The sequence below is a fragment of the Dipodomys spectabilis genome, unplaced genomic scaffold (genome assembly GCF_019054845.1).
Source record: "Dipodomys spectabilis isolate Male_0828 unplaced genomic scaffold, ASM1905484v1 ptg000054l, whole genome shotgun sequence".
Lineage (NCBI taxonomy): Eukaryota > Metazoa > Chordata > Mammalia > Rodentia > Heteromyidae > Dipodomys > Dipodomys spectabilis.
The window spans coordinates 44,626,289-44,645,615 of record NW_024870731.1 but is presented as its reverse complement, the minus strand read 5'-3'; the positions used below and the strand labels follow the sequence as shown (position 1 = coordinate 44,645,615).

At 44.8% G+C, this 19,327-nt stretch overlaps 1 protein-coding gene across 1 annotated transcript in view; it reads right to left on the bottom strand.

Moving 5' to 3' along the window:
* Chchd6 (coiled-coil-helix-coiled-coil-helix domain containing 6) overlaps positions 1–19,327 on the bottom strand; it is a 226,180-nt gene that overhangs the window by 195,268 nt on the left and 11,585 nt on the right. Inside the window, exons 2-3 of the mRNA XM_042679920.1 lie at positions 5,878–6,193; positions 170–239 (exon numbers count right to left, since the gene is read on the bottom strand). Coding sequence (XP_042535854.1) covers positions 170–239; positions 5,878–6,193 — 386 coding nt within the window. The remainder of the gene's footprint in view (positions 1–169; positions 240–5,877; positions 6,194–19,327) is intronic.

The following is a 19,327-nucleotide window of genomic DNA, read 5'->3' as shown; positions in this document are numbered from 1 at the left end:
GGTGTTTCTTCACCTTTAAACTAAAAATGGTGCTACTGGTACCATAGAACTGTCCTTCAACACAGACAAGATAAACCAGTGAGACAGGTCCCCCAGGGTTTCAGACAAGTGGAAGGGACCCAGGGAGGAATGAGGCTTTCAGTGGAACACAGTAGGCACTGAGGCTCACCTCTTGAACTCCTCGGTCACCTCTGAAGGATGCCGGAAACCACCAGGCTCTGACCTGGGCAGTTTGAATTCTGTAAAAGAAAGAGAAACAGGGCCTGTCAGGAGCCCCAGGGCCAATCAAGGTACAGAACTCACCCAAATAGCAGCTCAGGATCATGCTCCCTCTGAAGACCACATCCTGCACAAAAATAGATAAATCTTCACAGCAGAGCAAGCTCCAAGGACAGGCCAATGAGACCCCATGGTAGATGAGGAACAGATCTTTACTAAACTAATATGGAAGCCCAATGGACCCTAAGGCTCCTCTTGCCTGGAAGGAATCTATTTTGGACCATGACGCTTATGACACGGACTGGCAGCAGGCAAAACCACTTAAGTATAGTGTCACTCACTGGACAGTTACTTGGAATCTAGGTCACCTCCTAAACACAGACGGATATGGCTAAGGGAAACCACTGCTCTGCTTGGTGAGGAAGCCTTAGAGGTCTTGGTCTGGGTAGGAAGCAGCACTATGCAGATGCAGGTGGCTCCTTATACTGTTTCCTTTAGTTCCCACTACAGTTTGAATGTTCTCCCTCTCCAAAACTTATGATGAGATGTAATTGCTATCTTCATAGTATTAACAGTTGGGGCATTTGGGGAGTAATTAAGTTTAGATGAGACCATGTGACTTTATAAGAACAAGATAGATCTGAACTACCATGCTATGCCAACTCCATGTAATGCCCTCTGCTACCAGGACTCTACCATACCCCAACAAAGTTCTCACCAAATGCAGCCCTTGATCTTGGGACTTCCTAGCATCCAAACTGTAAGAAAAAAATTTTTAATAAATTCCCCAGTCTGAAAGTGATGCTGTGGCTCAAGTGGTACAGCGCTTACCTTGAGCTGAAGAGCGCAGGGACAGCGCCCAAGCACAGAGTTCAAGCCACAAAATAAATAGATAGATAGATAGACAAATAAATAAATAAATCCCCCAGTCTGTAGTTGTCCATTATAGCAACAGAAAAGAGACTCAGTTACCTCTTCTTAGCTTTCTAGTCCTGGGTGTAGCAAACATATGCTCCTTACACTCTGTTTCCTTTAGTACTTACTATAGTTTGAATATTTTCACACGTTCACATATCCATCCAACCTGATTAAACTTCAACCTGTATTTTTTCTAGTATTGCTGGGTTGTTTAAGTTTATCAACATTTTCATAATCACTAATCTGGGAACTTTTGAGCAAATTCAATGGGCTATCACTTGGTGACAACGAAGGTTTTTTTTTTTTGTTTTTTTTTATTGTCTGTTTGTATGTTTGTTTACTATTGCCATCCCCTAGCTTCCTCCTCCCAGAACTTTGTTGGCCAAAGCTCAACACCTTTCTGTGGCCTTCTCTGATGCTGTATGCCTCCTGTGGTTCCCAACACAGCAGTAGTTATAACTGTACACAGTATTACAGAAGAACCCAATTCAATTCCCAGACCTGTCAAGAGTCCTGCCAGGGACATACATCCAAAAGTGGGCAGGCCACTCCCATTTTCTCATGTTTGGGTGGCTCTCAACTGAAACTGAGACTAGGACTAAAACAATAGCAACAACAATATCAACAACAAAAACAAAAAAGAGAAAATCACTGCCAGAATTTTGTTCAGATATTAACATTTCTCTTTCTCCTTGTGCCCTTCCTCTTTTCATGTCTCTCTCCCTCTCCCACTCTCCTCTTTAAGGCAGGGTCTCACTATGTACCCGAGTATCACATCAAACTATGTTCATCCTACCTTAGCTTCTCTAATGTACCACCATGCCCAGCTAATGTGCTTTTATTTATTCATTTTTAAATTTGTAATAGTTCATTGAGGTATAAATTACAGAATTTGCTTTTGCCTTTGATGTAACTGTCCTTTGTCGTAACAAAAATAACACAGTTACCCACAGTAGGGAAAGCGGCAGTAGTCCACACTATGTCCTTGCCTGTGGCACCTGTCGGCTTCCCTGTTTCCTTGGTAATGTACATTTCTTAGTCTATGTTTCTTAATTATTAGTGACTCTGAGATCTTGTCATAAACATCTAACCAGGCCAGGCGCTGGTGGCTCACATCTGTCATCCTAGCTACCCAGGAGGCTGAGATCTGAGGAACAGGGTTCAAAGCTAGCCTGGGCAGGAAAGTCCGTGAGACTCATCTCCAATAAACAAGCAGTAAAAGCCCGAAGTGGCACTGTGGCTCAAGTGGTAGAGCACTACCCTTGAGCTGAAGAGCTGAGAGACAGCGCCCAGGCCTAGAGTTCAAGCCCCACAACCGAAGGAAAAAAATAATAAATAAATAAATCTAACCAGATCTTATTAATCTTGCTTTCTTAAAGGTCTTTAGAACACATTATAGACTGAGATTATAGAAAGTGTAATGTTTTTCCTAGCTCACTATCCTTTCTTTATTTTTCCCATATTGTCTCTATTTTCTTATTGTCAAATTCCCACATTTCTTAGTTTAGTTTCTTGGCATAGGGCTTAGAAAATCTTCCATATTGTATTTTAATGGCTTCAATTCTTATATCTGGGATATGGTATGAGATAAGATTTTAATTTTAACTTATTTTCCTAACCCATTTCATCATTAAAATATTGCAAAAACAGGTTTTAAAATTTAAAGATATCTTAAAATTAATCCATTTCAAGACAGCTCGTTTATACTGAATTTTCTTCCACATTCAGAAACTCAAACTCACTCTGCCGGTCATTGTGCTATAAATAAAGCCAAATAACAAACGGCCATTATCCCTTTTAAACTGCTGCAACTTACCAAATTAAAGCAAACACTTCTTTTATCTCCTTGGCTGAAACTAATGTAATATACCTTGGCAGTTCTCATTTCCTTCTCCTCACCCCTCACCAGTTAATCTACAGTTTATTTAAGCACATTGGATCAAGTTACATCCCTCTTGGTTTCACCTATCCATGGCTAGAAAGTCCATAGACAGTAAGCCTTCTTGGTTAAGACAGAAATATTTTCAAGAATCTCTCTCAGGGCCAGAGTATAGCCAACTGCAAATCAGAGAAAGCGAGCCAGAATGCCCTGGACAGTAGGTCTGTACCTACCACAGCAGAAAGATTTAAAAAAAAAAAAATTTTTTTCATTTAGCCCGTTTGAAGAGTGGGTCAGAATCCAGATACTGACAGGACAATAGCCAAGGCCTGTGGGAAGCCCTGAGGCAGACATCACAGGACAGAGGCAGAGGTTTCATGCATGGCCAGAGCCTCCTGTCCTTCAGGACACAGCCAGGGTTCTCTGGCCGCTGAGTGGATGCATCTATGTGTTGCTCCCTGCACATCACACCAAGGTCTCTCCATACGCTGGACATTGTTTTCCAAAGATAACTGCTTCTAGGTCTGCAAAGAAGCCAGGCTACACCATTCCTCTGGGTCTCTGCTGCTACATTCACCTGTAAAATCCCATCTTCCATCATCCTTTTTCGAAATCCAGGCAGTTCCTGTGCTACCCCTAACCCCAAGTTTCTAGAATTGCATCACTACACAAAATCATAACCATCATAACCTACTTCGGTTTGCATCTGGTCCCTTAACCAGAGTTGTGCACTCTTGCATTCATAAATTAATCATTCCTTCCTTTGTACCACTAACTGTGTCATACAGTAAAATATTTGTGTTTAGCTAGTGAAGATGCACCTCCAGGGATGGACTTGTGAGTGCTCTAAGACAGAGGTCCTATCCATCTGCCCTGTGTCCTGGCATGAAACCTAAGACAAGATTCACAGATTGCATTCTGGAAGTGCTACTGGACAGAAAACAGCTCTTACTTTGTAAGCTCTTACCACCTCGCAGAGAACACTGGATGAAAAAACACCACTGGGCTGCATGTGGTAGTGTGCACCTATACTCTCACCTACTCAGGAGGCATAGCTAGGAGGATTGCGGTTAAGGCCAGGCCTGGCAAAATGTCCATGAGACCCTACCTAAACCAATAAAAAGCTGATGTGGTGGTGTCTATCATCCTAGTTACGCAAAAAGTATAAATAGAAAGTTCACCATACAAGGCTAACCTTGGGCAAAACCATGAGAACGTAATACAAATAAGGACTAGGAATGTGGCCAAAGTAGCAGAGCACCTGCCTAGCAAGCACCCTGAGATTAAACCCTATTACCACCAAGATAAGAAGAAAAAGACAGCACTCTGTAAGGCCACATGCATAACAAACACTACACACATGTTACTCCTGCTGTAGTTTATCTGAGGCGGTGACATAGCTCTCCCAGCCAGGAGATTCTTTTTTTTTTTTTATTTGGGTCCGGTTGTGGGGCCTGAACTCTGGGCCTGGGCACTGTCCCTCAGCTCTTCAGCTCAAGGCTAGCACTCTACCACTTGAGCCACAGCGCCACTTCCGGCTTTTTTTTTTTTTTTTTTTTTGCTTATGTGGTGCTGAGGAATCAAACCCAGGGCCTCAGGCATGCAAGGCAAGCGCTCTACCACTGAGCCACCTTCCCAGCCCCAGGAGATTCTTATGAGTATTTATTAAGTAGAACAGTAATTACTCCATGGACTTTTTGTATAATATTTCCATCCTTAAGAGCCCCCTTTAGTAATTTCTTTGCTTGTTTTTTGTGGTTGCTATAATTAGTTGGGGAACAGCACAAGCTTCTTCTGTATTTGTAACAGGTACAACAAAATAGGAAACAGCACAGGTGCTGGCTGCTGAGGGTAGGGGAGGAAGAGCCCCTAGAACCCCTATTGGAAGCCAAGTCAAGAGCAGGACCCCTGACGAGGTTATGTCTGCTAAAGATGGCATCAAGGTCATTCATTCATTATTTGGCCCAGTTCTCATAGACCTCTCTTCCTTTTCTGCAACTGAACCCTCACTCATGCTAGGCAAGTGCTGTACCGTTTGAGCTATGCTGTCAGCACTTTTGCTTTTATTTTGAGATAGAGTCTCAGTATCTTTGCCTAGGCTAGCTTTGAACTCACCATCTTCCCTCTCTGTCTCCCCAGTAGCTTGGATTATAGGCATGCCTCATTACATCTGGGTGCCTCACATTATAAAGTGTACAGAGAACCTGAATCACAGTGAAAGGAAGCAATCTGCCCCCAAAGCCACACAAACACTGGCGGTACTGAGCCTCAAGTGTACCAGACAGTATCTGTCACGGATGGAAAGCCCCTCCCTCCTGGAAAGTGATTGCTTATGTTAGGTCTTTAAAAAGAGATAGCCGAGTAAGAACAGCACCACGCATGTGGTATTCAGGTAAGGGGTAGGTTTATTCAGTAGACCTGCTGAGACCAGGCCAGGTTTGCACTCCATGTGGCTGGGAAAGGCCTGGAAAAGACCTGAGAAAGAGAGAGAGCTGGGAAAAGAGGTGGGAAAGAGCTGGGAAAGAAGTGGAAAAGAGAAGAGAGCTGGGAAAGAGCTGAAAAGGAAAAGAGCTAAGAAAGAGCGTCTGGGCTTGGGCTAGGCCTTATCTAGGGTATGGGCGGAGAAAGGTGTGGCCACATCAAATTCAGATGTGAGCTCAGCGGATGCAGATGTGACCTCTTCCAGGTGTGCCAGTTGCCTAGGTAACGCAGGTACTGGGTGGAAACTTTGCTGCGAGGAGGGTGGAGTCTTCTCGCCATCCAGGAGCCGACCTTACAGCTTCCACCACCCAGAAGCAAACAGGTGTACATGCTTTATCCCTCTGCTCCCATTCTGCCCAGCACAGCTGCGCCCACTGTACCTTTCTGAGGGATTGTAAAGCTGCCTTCTGAGGGGCCACGTGTAGTAGGTAGACAAGTAGCAGGTGGATGAGTAGAGAGTGGAGGTGTAGGGGGCGAAGTCGCCGCAGGTGGAAGCGTAGTGGGTGGAGGTGGCATGGGTGGAGGCGCCATGGGTGGAAGTTCGGTGGGTGGAGGCTCGGTGGCTGGAGGCTCCGCGGGTGGAGGCGCCATGGGTGGGGGCGCGGTGGGTGGAGGCGCCGTGGGTGGAGCAACTGGCTGCTGCCCTTCTGAAGGCTCCCCAGAATCCTTCATGCGGTTGACCACACTTTCAGACAGCTAAGGGAAGAGACATTGGAACCAGAAGGCAGGAAAAAGTTACGTCACAGAAACCTCTGGAAATTAAGACCCTCCCCCCCCCCCCCCCGCCCCTGTAAAATTCACACCCCAGATTTACTCAACGTTTCTTTTTTTTTTTGTCGGTCGTAGGGCTTGAACTCTGGGCCTGGGCGCTGTCCCTCAGCTCTTCAGCTCAAGGCGAGCGCTCTACCACTTGAGCTACAGCGCCACTTCCGGTTTTCTGGTGGTTTATTGGAGATAGGAGTCTCACGGTCTCTCCTGCCCGGGCTGGCTTTGAACCTCGATCCTCAGATCTCAGCCTCCTGAGTAGCTAGGATTACAGGCGTGAGCCACCAGTGCCCGGCAACTCAATGTTTCTTTAAGACTAATAATATACTCAAAACTTTTCATGCTGGCCCAATGCCTACCAGACAATCGTCAAACTCATCTGGGATGCCAAGCCTAGCCTCAGGTGTCCCACAGGCTCTGAGCCCTCACCTCTGGTCACCCTTCAACAGAAACCCTGTGACTGAATTCTCACTCTCCTGTGTGAGTGCTCTGAATGCACCCACACTGGCCTTCTAAACACACCAGCACAACCACCCACCGCTGGTACATCACCACCAGTCTAAATGCACCTTCCTTTAAGGGCAGCTTAGTGTGTCCTTCTCCAGGGAACTTCTCCATTGTAAGTGCAACTTGGTCCCTGCCTTCCCTTCAAGGCCTTTGCAAACAACTGCACAGGGACAGGCTGCCCTTCCCACTGAACTACCCTTAGGGTTTGTAAACACCTTGCCAGCTATGCAGCCCTTGTCTCTATGCCCTCCAGCGCCACACAGAGCAGATAATCAAAATATTCCTTGACTCATTTCACCTTAGTTCCTCTAATGAAGATCAGATAAGCAAATGCTCACTCACTTTAGAGGAAGTAAACTAGGCATAAGGGTGTCATAAAACAGTTTACTGAAATAGAATGGCAAGCTAGCGATACATCCAGAATAAAAACCCTTAAGGTTCACTTTAGTAAATATTTATTTATTAAGTGTCTTATATGCACAAGACATCCTAAAGCACAGGTGAGAGAAAGACATTAAAGATGACTTAAGATGAAAGACATGATCAGCACCTCTACTACCAGACACCTAAAAGAGAAAGGATCCCCTGTGTACATACAGGCATGGGTTAAGGATGCTCGCTGTGGTACTGGTAGAAATTTAAAAAAAAAAAAAATAAGCCTAGAAAATTATAAACATCCAACAATAGTGACCTGATTAAAGAAATCATACTGCATCATTCTATGAAATACTAGGCAGGAATTAGAAAAGAACAAAATAAGACGTGTACACAAGCCGGGCACCAGTGGCTCACACCTGTAATCCTAGCTACTTAGGAGGCTGAGATCTAGGGATTGTAGTTCAAAGCCTGCCCGGGCAGGAAAGTCTATGAGACTCTTATCTCAGAAAAAGCTAAAAGTGGCACATGTTCAAGTGGTAGAAGTGCTAGCCTTGAGCACAGAGAGGTTCAGGGACAGAGTCCAGGCCCTGAGTTCAAGCCCCAGGACCAGCAAAAAAAAAAAAAAAAAAAAAAGACGTACACATGACCAGGTATACAGATTACAGGTTATGATAAAATCACACAACTCTTAGTATAAATTTTGTTAAAATACGTAAACACCTATAAAACACCTATAGACCACCAAACAAATCTAATGAATGTGAATATGCATATATCCACATTTACAAATGCAAAGATGAATCTGAGTTTTCACAACTATGCATACAAGCCTACACAGGACCAGCTGAGAGGCAAAGCCTACAGGCTCCTTACCAGAGCTCACAGGGTTCCACACAGCAAGTGGGGCAGAGGTAGCTGAGGCAGGACTTTTGCTTTGGGGCATTTTGAGTCAGTTCTTCTTATTTTATTTCCTCTGTATGCATATGTGCTTGTACCTTGCAGGGTTTTTTGATCATAAACATTTCTTTTAGTAACTAAAGATAATAATAATAATAATTGGATCATTCTAGTTTTTAGGCTACAAACCAAATAGCTAATTCATGACACAGAACAGAAGACTAAAAACATATACCTGTATTAATAGAATTAATGGTCAATGGATTTTCTTTTTTGTTTGTTTGTTTGTTTGCCAGTCCTAGGGCTTGAACTCAGGACCTGGGCACTGTTGCTGAGCTTCTTTTGCTCAAGGCTAGCGCTCTACCACTTGAGCCACAGTGCCACTTCTGGCCATTTCTGTTTATGTGGTATTGAGAAATCAAACCCAAGGAGAGTGCTAGGAAAGCACTCTACTATAAGCCACATTCCCAGCCCTGTCAACTGATTTTCAACAGGAGTACTGCTATACGTTGGCTATGGTTTGAGTTTGTCTCCTGGAGTGTTCCTGTGCGGGAAGCTGGTGACACTGAGTGTGGTGACACTGAGTGCTGATAGGACCTGTAAGAGACAGGGCCTAGTGGGAGGTCATCACTGATCCTCTTTGCTCTTTGCCTTAGTGGGGTGACTACCCTCTCTCTTTTCCTCTCTATCATTTCCTGCCAACACCGTGGTGCTACCTGCCATGAGGTGATGCAGCCAAGCTGGCACCATGCTGCTTGACTTCAGCCTCCAAAACTATGAGCTAAATAAGCCTAGAATGCAGGTGGTAAACTAATTCACCGGGGAAAGGATAAAAAGTATAAGGACAGCTGATATCCCCATGCCAAAGAGTAGTTGGGCCCTTCCATTATTTAATACACAGAAACAAACTCAAAGCAGACCGGCGAACAAAATTAAGAAAACCTAAGGTAGATAGATCTTAATGTCATTGGTTTGGCAATAAATTCTTAGACAGGACATCCAAGTGAAAGCAACCAATGAAAAAAATAAATACACAGGATTTCATCAAAATTAAAGTTTTGCTTATCAAAAGATACAACCGAACAACCAAGAATTCAACCCAGAGAAAGGAGAAGCTGAACGAGAGCTTGTATGCAAGCTATATTATAAACTCCCATAACTCATGATCAGAGAAAACTAACTAGATGCTGAACATCAGGACTGGGTAAGTGCCCTCAACAGCCCACATGCTGGAGGCTGGTTCCCCAGGGTGGCACTTCTGGGAGACAGTGGATCTGTTAGGAGGTAAGAGCCTAGTAGAAGGCCTTGTCATTAGAATATGCCCTCAAAGAGGTCATTAGGACCCCAGTCTCCTTTTTCTATTTGTTTTCTGGCTCTTGGTGAGTAGTTTTGTTCTACCATATGCCACTCCTGTCATAGGCCCAAAGCAATGAGACCAAAGAATCATGGAATGGAACCTCCAAGCCTGTGAGCCAAAACAAAATTTCCTCTTTAGAAGTTAATTGTCTCAGGTATTTTGTTACAGCAATGACATGCTGAATAATACAAAGGGTAAAAGATCTAAACAGGAATTTCTCTGAAGAAGATACATCAACAGCCATAAGCACATGAAAAGATGTTCAATATTAGAAAAAACACAAAAATCAAACCACAATGAGCCAGGCGCCGGTGGCTCACGCCTGTAATCCTAGCTACTCAGGAGGCTGAGATCTGAGGATCACGGTTCAAAGCCAGCCCAGGCAGGAAAGTCCATGAGACTCTTATCTCCAATAAACCACTAGAAAACTGAAGTGGCGCTATGGCTCAAGCGGTAGAATGCTCGCCTTGAGCTGAAGAGCGCAAGGACAGTGCCCAGGCCCAGAGTTCAAGCCCCACGACCAACCAAAACACACACACACACACACACACACACACACACACACACACACACACACACACACAATGAGATAATTTGCTAAATGAGGTATAACCAAAACATTAAATAAGGAAGTGGCACTGTGGCTCACCCGGTAGAGTGCTTACCTTGAGATGAAGAGCGCAGGGACAGCGCCCAAGCCCAGAGTTTAAGCCTCACAACTGATAAAAATAAATAAATAAATAAATAATACATATTAGCAAGAATATAGAGAAATCAGAACCATTATTCATTGTTGCCTCAAGCTTAGAGTAATGGAAAGACTTAAGAGTTGTTAGTGATGGGGCAGGATTGTGTAGGTTTTTTTTTAAGGGGGGGGGGTGAAAATGTTAGGAAAGTGATGGTGGTTATAGTTACACATACCTGGATATATCTCAATAGTAGAGAGCTTGCTTAGCATGCACAAAGCCCTGTATGGTATGTTAGTTATATTCAAAGTTAAAGAGGGGATGAATAAGAAATAAACACCAAACACCAAAGAAAAAAAATCAACAGCTCAGACAGGCTGTCACTCAGAAATACCAAAAAAGGATATTCTAGCAGTGGTACCTGCCAATGGAAATAAGCCTGTATGGGTTCCTGATACCTGGCAGGGGTCAGTAGTGAGGGCTAGAATGTAACACAGAGCAGGACAGGGCACAAAGGATGCTGTCATGTGGGAAGTAGACCTAGCAAGAGAGACCAGCACACCTGTAGCCCTAAGTTCAACTTGGAAAGCATGGTTGTAAAGGTGAACCTAACACAGAATGAAGCTTCACATAGTATTCATGGAAAGCAGCTTAGTGTAGGGAGATGTCTAAAGCTTCTGAACAAGGAAATAATATAAGGAATACTTTTAGAAGTTGAATCAACAGCACATAAGGAGTACAAAGGAGTGGGGAATGTGCCCTTGGTAGTGAGGTGACAAAGGCAGCGGCAGCAGCTTACAACAAAAGGTTTGCATGGTGGTGGCCTTGACTACAAAGATGAATGAGAGGGCAGAGTTAATAAGGAAGAGTTTTGATCCTAAGTTAGTAGAACGACTTGGGTGAGAATGACAGAAAAGGGAAATTAAGTACAGAGAAACTATTTTGAGAAGGTTGCACATTAGTCTGAATACATAAAAAAGCACAGATTATAAAAGGAAATAGCCTTCAAGAGTTCATTGGTTTGCCCCATTTTTGAGCTATAGCAACTAAACACTGTAATGGCACGTGGGAAAGTGAAAAATAAGCTCTAAATCACGGCCCAACCCCTCCATTTTGTGGAACCAGCCATACAGGAAGGCAAATAAAACCTCTTGGAAGAGAATTTTTTCCAGGTAAGTAGGGACCTGAACTGGTGCTCAAGAAGGAGCCAGCTCAGTGGAAGATTTGGGCACCCTACCCTTGTGCTACAACTGGCTGAACAGGACTTTCAGGAAATTTTGAAAGCTGGTTAAGTTTAAAATGGCAGTTTAAAATTGGCCCTGGTAAGGAGAATTTTCACCATGGAAAGTGGCGCATACTACAGATCATAGTATTTCCTGTAGTTTGAATAAATTGTTAGAAATTCACTAGCACCAGCGGGGCACAGGGTCGGCTTGTCGCCTCAGCAACGTGGGAGGCAGAGCTTGAGAGGATTTGGTTCAAGGCATGTCAGGGCAAAACCTAGCCATCTAACCCAAAACTTGGGTAGGTGGTGGATGCCTGTTACCACAGCTGCGTGGGAAGTATAAATAGGAGGCTCACAGTCCACACTGGTCCAGACAAAAACACAATACCATGTGTTTTGCTTTTACTAAAGTCCACAGGGCTGTGGGAATATGGTTCAAGTGGTAGAGTGCCTGCCTTGTAATAACAATGCCCTGAGTTCAAACTCATAGTATTGAAAAAGAAAAAAATGAAAGAAGGGGGGCTGGGAAGGTGGCTCAGTGGTAGAGCACTTGCTTTGAATGCCAGAGGCCCTGGGTTCGATTCCTCAGCACCACATAAGCAAAAAAAGAAAAAAAAGCTGGAAGTGGCACTGTGGCTCAAGTGGTAGAGCGCTAGCCTTGAGCTGAAGAACTGAAGGACAGTGCCCAGGCCAAGTTCAGGCCGAGTTCAGGCCCCACGACCGGACCCAAAAAAAAAAAATGAAAGAAGGCAGGGAGGAAGAGAGGGAGGAGAAAGACAAAGAGATAGAGAGAAAGAGGGAGGGAGGAAAGAAGAAAGGGAGGGAAAAAGGAAGGGAGGGAAAGAAAAAGGAAGAAGGAAGAAAGTGGACCCTGTGAGAATGCACCAGTCCTTTGAGGGACTAAGGATTAAGTGTGTGTCCTGAGTGTGAGCTAGTGAACTGCACTGAGGACTGAGCCCTCAGTGGCCCTCCTCAGTGTGGGTGAGGTATTGATGGCATCTGAGATCCCATGAGTGAGGCAGTCATAGCAAGCAATGTCCCAACACACAGGGTGGAGAGCAGCCAGGTGGACAGGAACAATAGGCATTGATACATGCAGAGAAGCAGCTTACAGCACAACCCATGAGGACCAAGAAAGCAGTCTGGCCAAGAGCAAATACATGAGGCACCATGACCAGACTCCATCTGTTCGCTACACTATGCTTAACAGAAAACAGTGCTGATCACAGTGAAAGACACTGTCCTAGCTTCCGTGGAGTTAATGGTAGATAAGATGCAGTTAACAAACAGTCTCTCATACTTTAATTCATCTAATCGGCTTGTATCACAACATCTCCTTATATATCCAGATAAAAGACAAAAACAACTTATAAAGCCAGGAGCCCAGGGCTCATGCCTGTAATCCAAGCTATTCAAGAGGCTGAGATCTGAGGGTCACAATTTGAAGTCAGCCCCAGAAGGAAAGTCTGTGAGACTCTTATTTCTAAGTGGCGCTGTGGCCCAAGTGGTAAAATATAAGCCTTGAGTAAAAGGAGTACAGGGATAGGCCCAGGCTCAGAGTTCAAGCCCCAGGACTGGCAATAACAATAACAACAAAACCCACTAATGAGGCTAGGCACTAGTGGCTCAAGCCTATAATCCTATCTACTCAGGAAACTGAGATCTGAAGATCACTGTATAAAGTCACCAGGCAAGAAAGCTTGTGAGACTTATATACAATTAACCTCCCAAAAGTCAGAAATGGAGCTGTGGATCAAGTGGGAAACTGCTGTTCTTGAGCAAAAGGAGGTCAGGGAACATGTGTTTTGGGTTTTCTGTTTTTTCTGTTGGGCCTGGGGCTTGAACTCAGGGCCTGAGCACCATCTGTGAGCTTTTTTGCTCAAGGCTGGTGTTCTACCAGTTGTGCCACAGCTCCACTTCTGGCTTTTTTTTTTTTTTGGTGCTTTAATTGGAGATTAGTCTCACAGACTCTTCTGCCCAAGCTGGCTTCAAACCTGGTCCTCAGATCTCAGCCTCCTGAATAAGCTAGGATTACAGGCATGAGCCACCAGCACCCAGTATATGAAGCATTTTGTCCCCAGCCAACTTCAGATCTTAACCCCCCTCTCCTGAAGGCACAACATGTACTGGGATCACAGAGTTCACCACTTCATGTGGCTTATTAACTGAGGTAAGGGTCTCACTAACTTCAGATAATGGAACCATCCTCCTCCTGGTCTTTGCCCCGTAGTAGCTGGGAGTTAGTGTCTTTTTCCAGAGCACAGGCAAAAGAGAAGAGAAGGAAGGCCAAGCAAGGTACCCAGGGATTGGGACTTGTCCAACATCCAGGCTTCAGAGGGCTGGTCTGCTGTTCAGCCAGGCACACGGGCTGATGACGTGGGGTCTCCCTTCCCTCCCCTCCCTTTCTGGGCACACATTGACTGGAGTGTGTATGAGTGTGAGCACATGCCAAAGGGAGGGCTGATGGGAGCAGGAAGGGCAAGGAGAGCAGGAAGGACAAGGAGAGCAGGAAGACCACCTTGAGAAAGATATCCACATTAAGACTTCCACCCTTGAATGAGGACCCTCAGCAATAAACAGGGAGGAAAAAAATGCAAAATCTCTGAGAAGTCTTGAGCCTGGCGTGTCCCAGGGTGCAACAGAAGGCCACTGTGGCACTGAATAGGGAAAAAGAAGGGGACCAGATGATCAGGCCAGAGGGACAGGCAAAGGCAGGTCACAGGTTCAAATCTGAGCCAGAGGAAGTGCCAGGGACTTCACACAGGTGAGTCACAGGCTCTGACTTGCTAGTCCTAGCCAAGGTAGGACCAACTGAACCACACTACTTGGTAAGTGAGGGGTTAAGGAAAACATTGGCAAGATGCTTGTTGGCAGTGAGAGATTCGTAATATTTCTTAATGTTGCTACAAAATACAGCAAGTAATATTTTTAATCAACAAATATACATATACACACATTAGTTGTGCGAGAATAAACACCATCTGGGCAACGATCCCTGTACCAACAGAACCAGAACGGAGGCCTCCAGAGCCAGCAGGACTGCGTACAAGGTGCCACAGGCACACTGGCCATTGTGCCACCAGAGCTGGCCAGAGAGCATCCTGTGAGGCCAGAAGCAGGCCAATCCAGAGCAACTCAGGGGAAAGGAGCTCTTCCCACTCTTCACTACATGACCTTGGCCTACTTCTTTAGCTTTCCTGAGCTTTCCTTTCATCAGCTAAGAAACATATTCCTTGAAGATAGGGTGGCTCAACATAGCTCAGGAATTTAGTACATTCCCATCAGACCAACTTGCATTTGAATCCCAAGTATTTGCTTCCTATTTACTTCCTGCATGACCTTGGACAGAGAACTTTTCATCTCTAAATCAGTTTCTTCATCTGTAAGATGGAAATAATGGTAGAGACTGTAGAGATTATGAAGCAATCTACAAAACCCAATTGTGCAAAGAAAATAACCCATGTGAGCTATTAAATGAAACTGCCAAGCACTATTGGGTACAAATAGACAACATGAAAAGACTGACAACAAGAATTGTTAGGATTAAGCAAAGGAAGAGAAGTGAACGAACAACGGGGTGATGTCCAAAAAAAAATTGTACTCATGATGTGACTTATCAAATGGTAACCTCTCTGTACTACACCTTAATAATAACAGTAAAGTTATATTTAAAAAAAGAATCATTAGGGTTTACCACATACTATAAACTAAGCATGGTTCTAGTTCTCCAGGTAGATTTGTGACTTGAGCAAATCTCTTCCCTTACTGTCCATATTATGTACAAAATTAAACTGAGCAAATTCTTTCTAAACTCCCTTCCAAGTCTGACATCCTATGGCTCAAACCTGGATCTGCCCCCAACCTATGAGTAACAGAAGGTAGCCGGGAAACAACTCTTCTCTGCTACCCCATAGAATGTTTGGTTGGCACAAGTCTCCAGCAACAAAGTAAAGGCCAAGAAAAGTCTCTTTTTCCTTTTCGCTCTAGTCCACAGCCCTATCCTGAAGAATCCTGATCATATATGAAAGACATGAAGAAAAGGGCAGCCCCAGACAGCAAAAGTCAGAGGCAAGGACAAGCCAAGGAGGAGCTGTATCCCAAACTAAGTCATATATGCACAGAGGCCTGACCACTTCCACCCCAACCAAGGCTTCTGGAAATCCCTATGACCATACCCATACACCACCCTCACCCAAAGCCAAGCTCCCAAAGAAAGGGCTAGAGGCTAGGTGCATGAGTAAATCATATGACCACCTCATGACTAAAAGGCTGGGAAAGAAGGGTACTGCTTTAACAAACACAGGTGGGTATTATCAAAAACTTAACATAAAAACAATGATAAGAATGAACAGTATTTATCTGATGCAATACAATTGAGATCTGAGTTACAATAATGATAAACTGTAACATACTACTACTACACTGAAGTAGTGGTACTGGCAGTACTACACTATAGGTGAACCACTCAGTGCTCACTCAGTAAAGCCCTCCCCTTGAATCCTCACACCATCACACCTGCTTTCCAAATGAAACCAGAAAGAAAGAATGCTCCTCAGCCCCAATGCTGCTGCCCACAACTTCACTGCTGTGCTAGTCTGTTCTGAGGATCACAGAGTACCTCCCCAACACCAACAGCAAGGCGAAATACATTTGCTAAGCCACACTCAGGGGCTAGAACAACCCCCACGGAAGCTGTGGCAGTAGAAGGAGAGTAGCAAGACAGATAAGGAACATCACTGGAGTCCACACTAGACTCAGTCATAAGCTGAACACGACACATTGCCTTGGCTCCTGACTGGAATGCTACCGTCCCTCAACCACTCCTCTCTCTTCTCATTACTCTGCTTGGCCTCTCTTCACAGCACTTACTGCTATCTGACACAATATGCACTTCACTCCTGCCATCCATGGCAGCCAAGGATTCCCTGTTGCTCTGACTACATTTTCATTTCTACAAAGTCTCTGGTCCATTGAAAATGTACAAATATGTGTTACATAATATTCACTGTCAGGTGCTGGTGGCTCAAACCTATATACTAGCTACTCAGGAGGCTGAGATCTGAGGATTGCAGTTTGAAGCCAGTAAAGACAGGAAAGACTGTGAGACTCTTATCTCCAATTAGCCACCACAATATTAAAAAAAAAAAAAAAAAGCCAGAGTGTGGAGCTGTTGCTCAAGTGGTAAAGCAAAAAGACTCAGGGACAGCACCCAGGCCCTGAGTTCAAGCCTCAGTACTGGCACAGAAAAATTAAATGTTTATTAAAGGGCTAAATATAGCATTGTATTCATTCGGCAGAGCATCGTGTTTGCCTGGTTTCCATTGCTATAACAAATTACCTGAATATTCAGCTTTAAAGAAGAACCGGTTTATCTTGGCTCACAGTGTCAGAGTTTCTAGTCCGTGACCACTTGGTCCTGAGGTGGCATAGCAAACCACAGTAGGAGCACATGATAGAGGCTTATTCACTTCCATGGAAGCTGAAAAGCAAAGAGGAAAAAAACGGGGCTGGGAAGGTGGCTCAGTGGTAGAGCACTTGCCTTGCATGCATGAGGCCCTGAGTTCGATTCCTCAGCACCACATAAGCAAAAAGAAAAAAGCCAGAAATGGCGCTGTGGCTCAAGTGGTAGAGCGCTAGCCTTGAGCTGAAGAGCTGAGGGACAGCGCCCAGGCCCAGAGTTCAGGCCCCATGACCAGACCCCCCCCAAAAAAAGAGAAAAAAGGGGTACAGGGTCCCAATATCCCTTTCAAAGGCATGCTTGCAATGACCTCAATTCCTTCCACTAAGTACCACTTCCTAAAGGTTACATCACCTCCTAACAGTGCCTTCAGGACATGGCTTTTGGGGGAATACTTGCCCAAACTACAACAGGTATGTTAAGATATGACAACTATCATACCCAGAACTTATTGTCTAATGGGGCATATAAAACAGACACAGAACATATGTCACAGAAGAGTCCGTTAAGAGCGGCACAGCTATAGTGCCCCAGCAATCTCCACATGGAACCCGAAATTCTAGCCAGAAGATACTTGAGTGAAGCCTCAAAGGACTATTTGCTTCCCTTCCCTGAGCTCAATCTATGTGCCAGGGGAGGGGAGGGGAGGGGAGAGGAGGGGAAGAGAGGGGAGAGGAGGGAAGAGATGGGATGCATTTTGTAAGATAGAGTGGGGCAGAATATGGAACAGCATGATTGAAGGAAGGCACAGCAGGGAGAGTACATGGACAAGTCATAAGATTCAGTCTGGCAGGTACACAGGCAAATGAAGAAAGAAAGCTATAAAGGGTTGATGAATTCTACTAGAGGCCTTGAATGACAAGGAGTCTAGAATTTATGCTGCAATGAGTTGGGAGGCACTGAAGCTTCAGAGAAGATGCCCCACCAAGATCTTCTCTTTGCACAGGACAGTCAGGCAAAAGAGAAAAAGGGGCTGAGATGGCAAAGCCTGAGGAAAAGTAAGTAACACAAGAGTGCAAATCGAGAATAAGAGAGATGAAAAATGTACCAACTGTAGGACTGAAGGGGAGGGAAGGGACACAAAGACACTAAGACAATTGTTTAAGAGCTGGCATCTGTCTGAATGCATGAAACAAGTAAAAAAAAGCCAATTCACAGAATAGTAAGTGCAATATGATCTCATTTGTGCAACAAAATAGGAAAGAGTATGCTTGTATATGCAGGCTTGAAAAGAGTCTGAAAAGAATCATGAGAAATTGTGAACAGTTGGCATTTAAAAATAAAATGCATTTTGCAAAAAGAAAAAAAATCTTAAAGTAATAGATGAGAGAAAAGTGACAGCAAGGCTCTGAGCCTGGCTTGCTGGAAAGAAGGAGGTGTCATTAGTGAGCCAAGAACTGCTGTGTGTGTGTGTGTGTGTGTGTGTGTGTGTGTGTGTGTGTGTGTGTGTGTGTGTGTGTGTGTGTGTGTGTGTGTGTGTGTGTGTGTGTGTGTGTGTGTGTGTGTGTGTGTGTGTGTGTGTGTGTTCGCGCATGCGCACGTGATGTCTTCTAAGTGCATCCAAGTATCTATGCTCCACAGGCAAATAGATTGCTCAGGAAGCTGCAAGAGGTTGCATCTGGAAAAAAAAAATGAAGGAATCCCTGGTGTTAGGGAACTGAGAAGGGAGAAAGGATGTAATTTCCCCACTCTCCAGAAGGAGGCAATGAAGCTCACAGCTGGCAGAGAGGAAGTCAAGCCCCAGAGCGAAGGGAAGGGTGCCTATTTAAAGCTAATGATAGAAACAACTTTGACTGGTATTCCTTGAGCACACTCTGCATGCCAGGCTCCAGGCTAAATGCACTGTCTACGTATCACCCTTTCATAGATGAAGAAAACAGTCAGGAAGCTCAACAGTCACAGATGCTGTATGTACTAGAACCAAGACTCAAATCCAAATCCTGGTACTTAACAGTGACACCTGCACATGTGAAGACAGGAATGTGGAGAAACTCAAGTTACCTGAAAGCTGAACTGACTTAGATGTCACATCCCCTGGCCTGATTGTGTTTTATGGTCCAGAAAGTCAACCTAGTTAAGCCTACTGAGGTCAAAACCAGCTCACACAATGTTACTGACCAGGCACAACAAAAAAGTTCTCTAAGGTCACAGGTGGGGTATCAGCTCATTCATGGGCTGGAACAGTATCGCCATCATCACACCATGAATGGAGAAGGATGGTGCACAGAAGACTGCCTGATGCTGCAAGGCACATCAGCACCTCAGCCAAGTCTTCACAGCCACACTCCTTCCACTCAGTACCACTCAGCAGTATGTACTGTACCAAGCACTAGGCTACTAGAAAGAGATGAATGCTGTTCCCTGCTCACTCCCATGCCAGGCCTGCGGCTCCTGTGGGAAAGGAGGAGAGGACGGTCCGCCCACACCAAGCAAGGGCCAGTGTGCCAACTTCTACAAGATCAAGTTTGTTTGGAGTCTCAATCAGTCAGGATCCTGATGCCCAGACACCTCAATCCCTGTAAGTTCCTGCCCAACTCCATGATTCTAAAAAGATTCT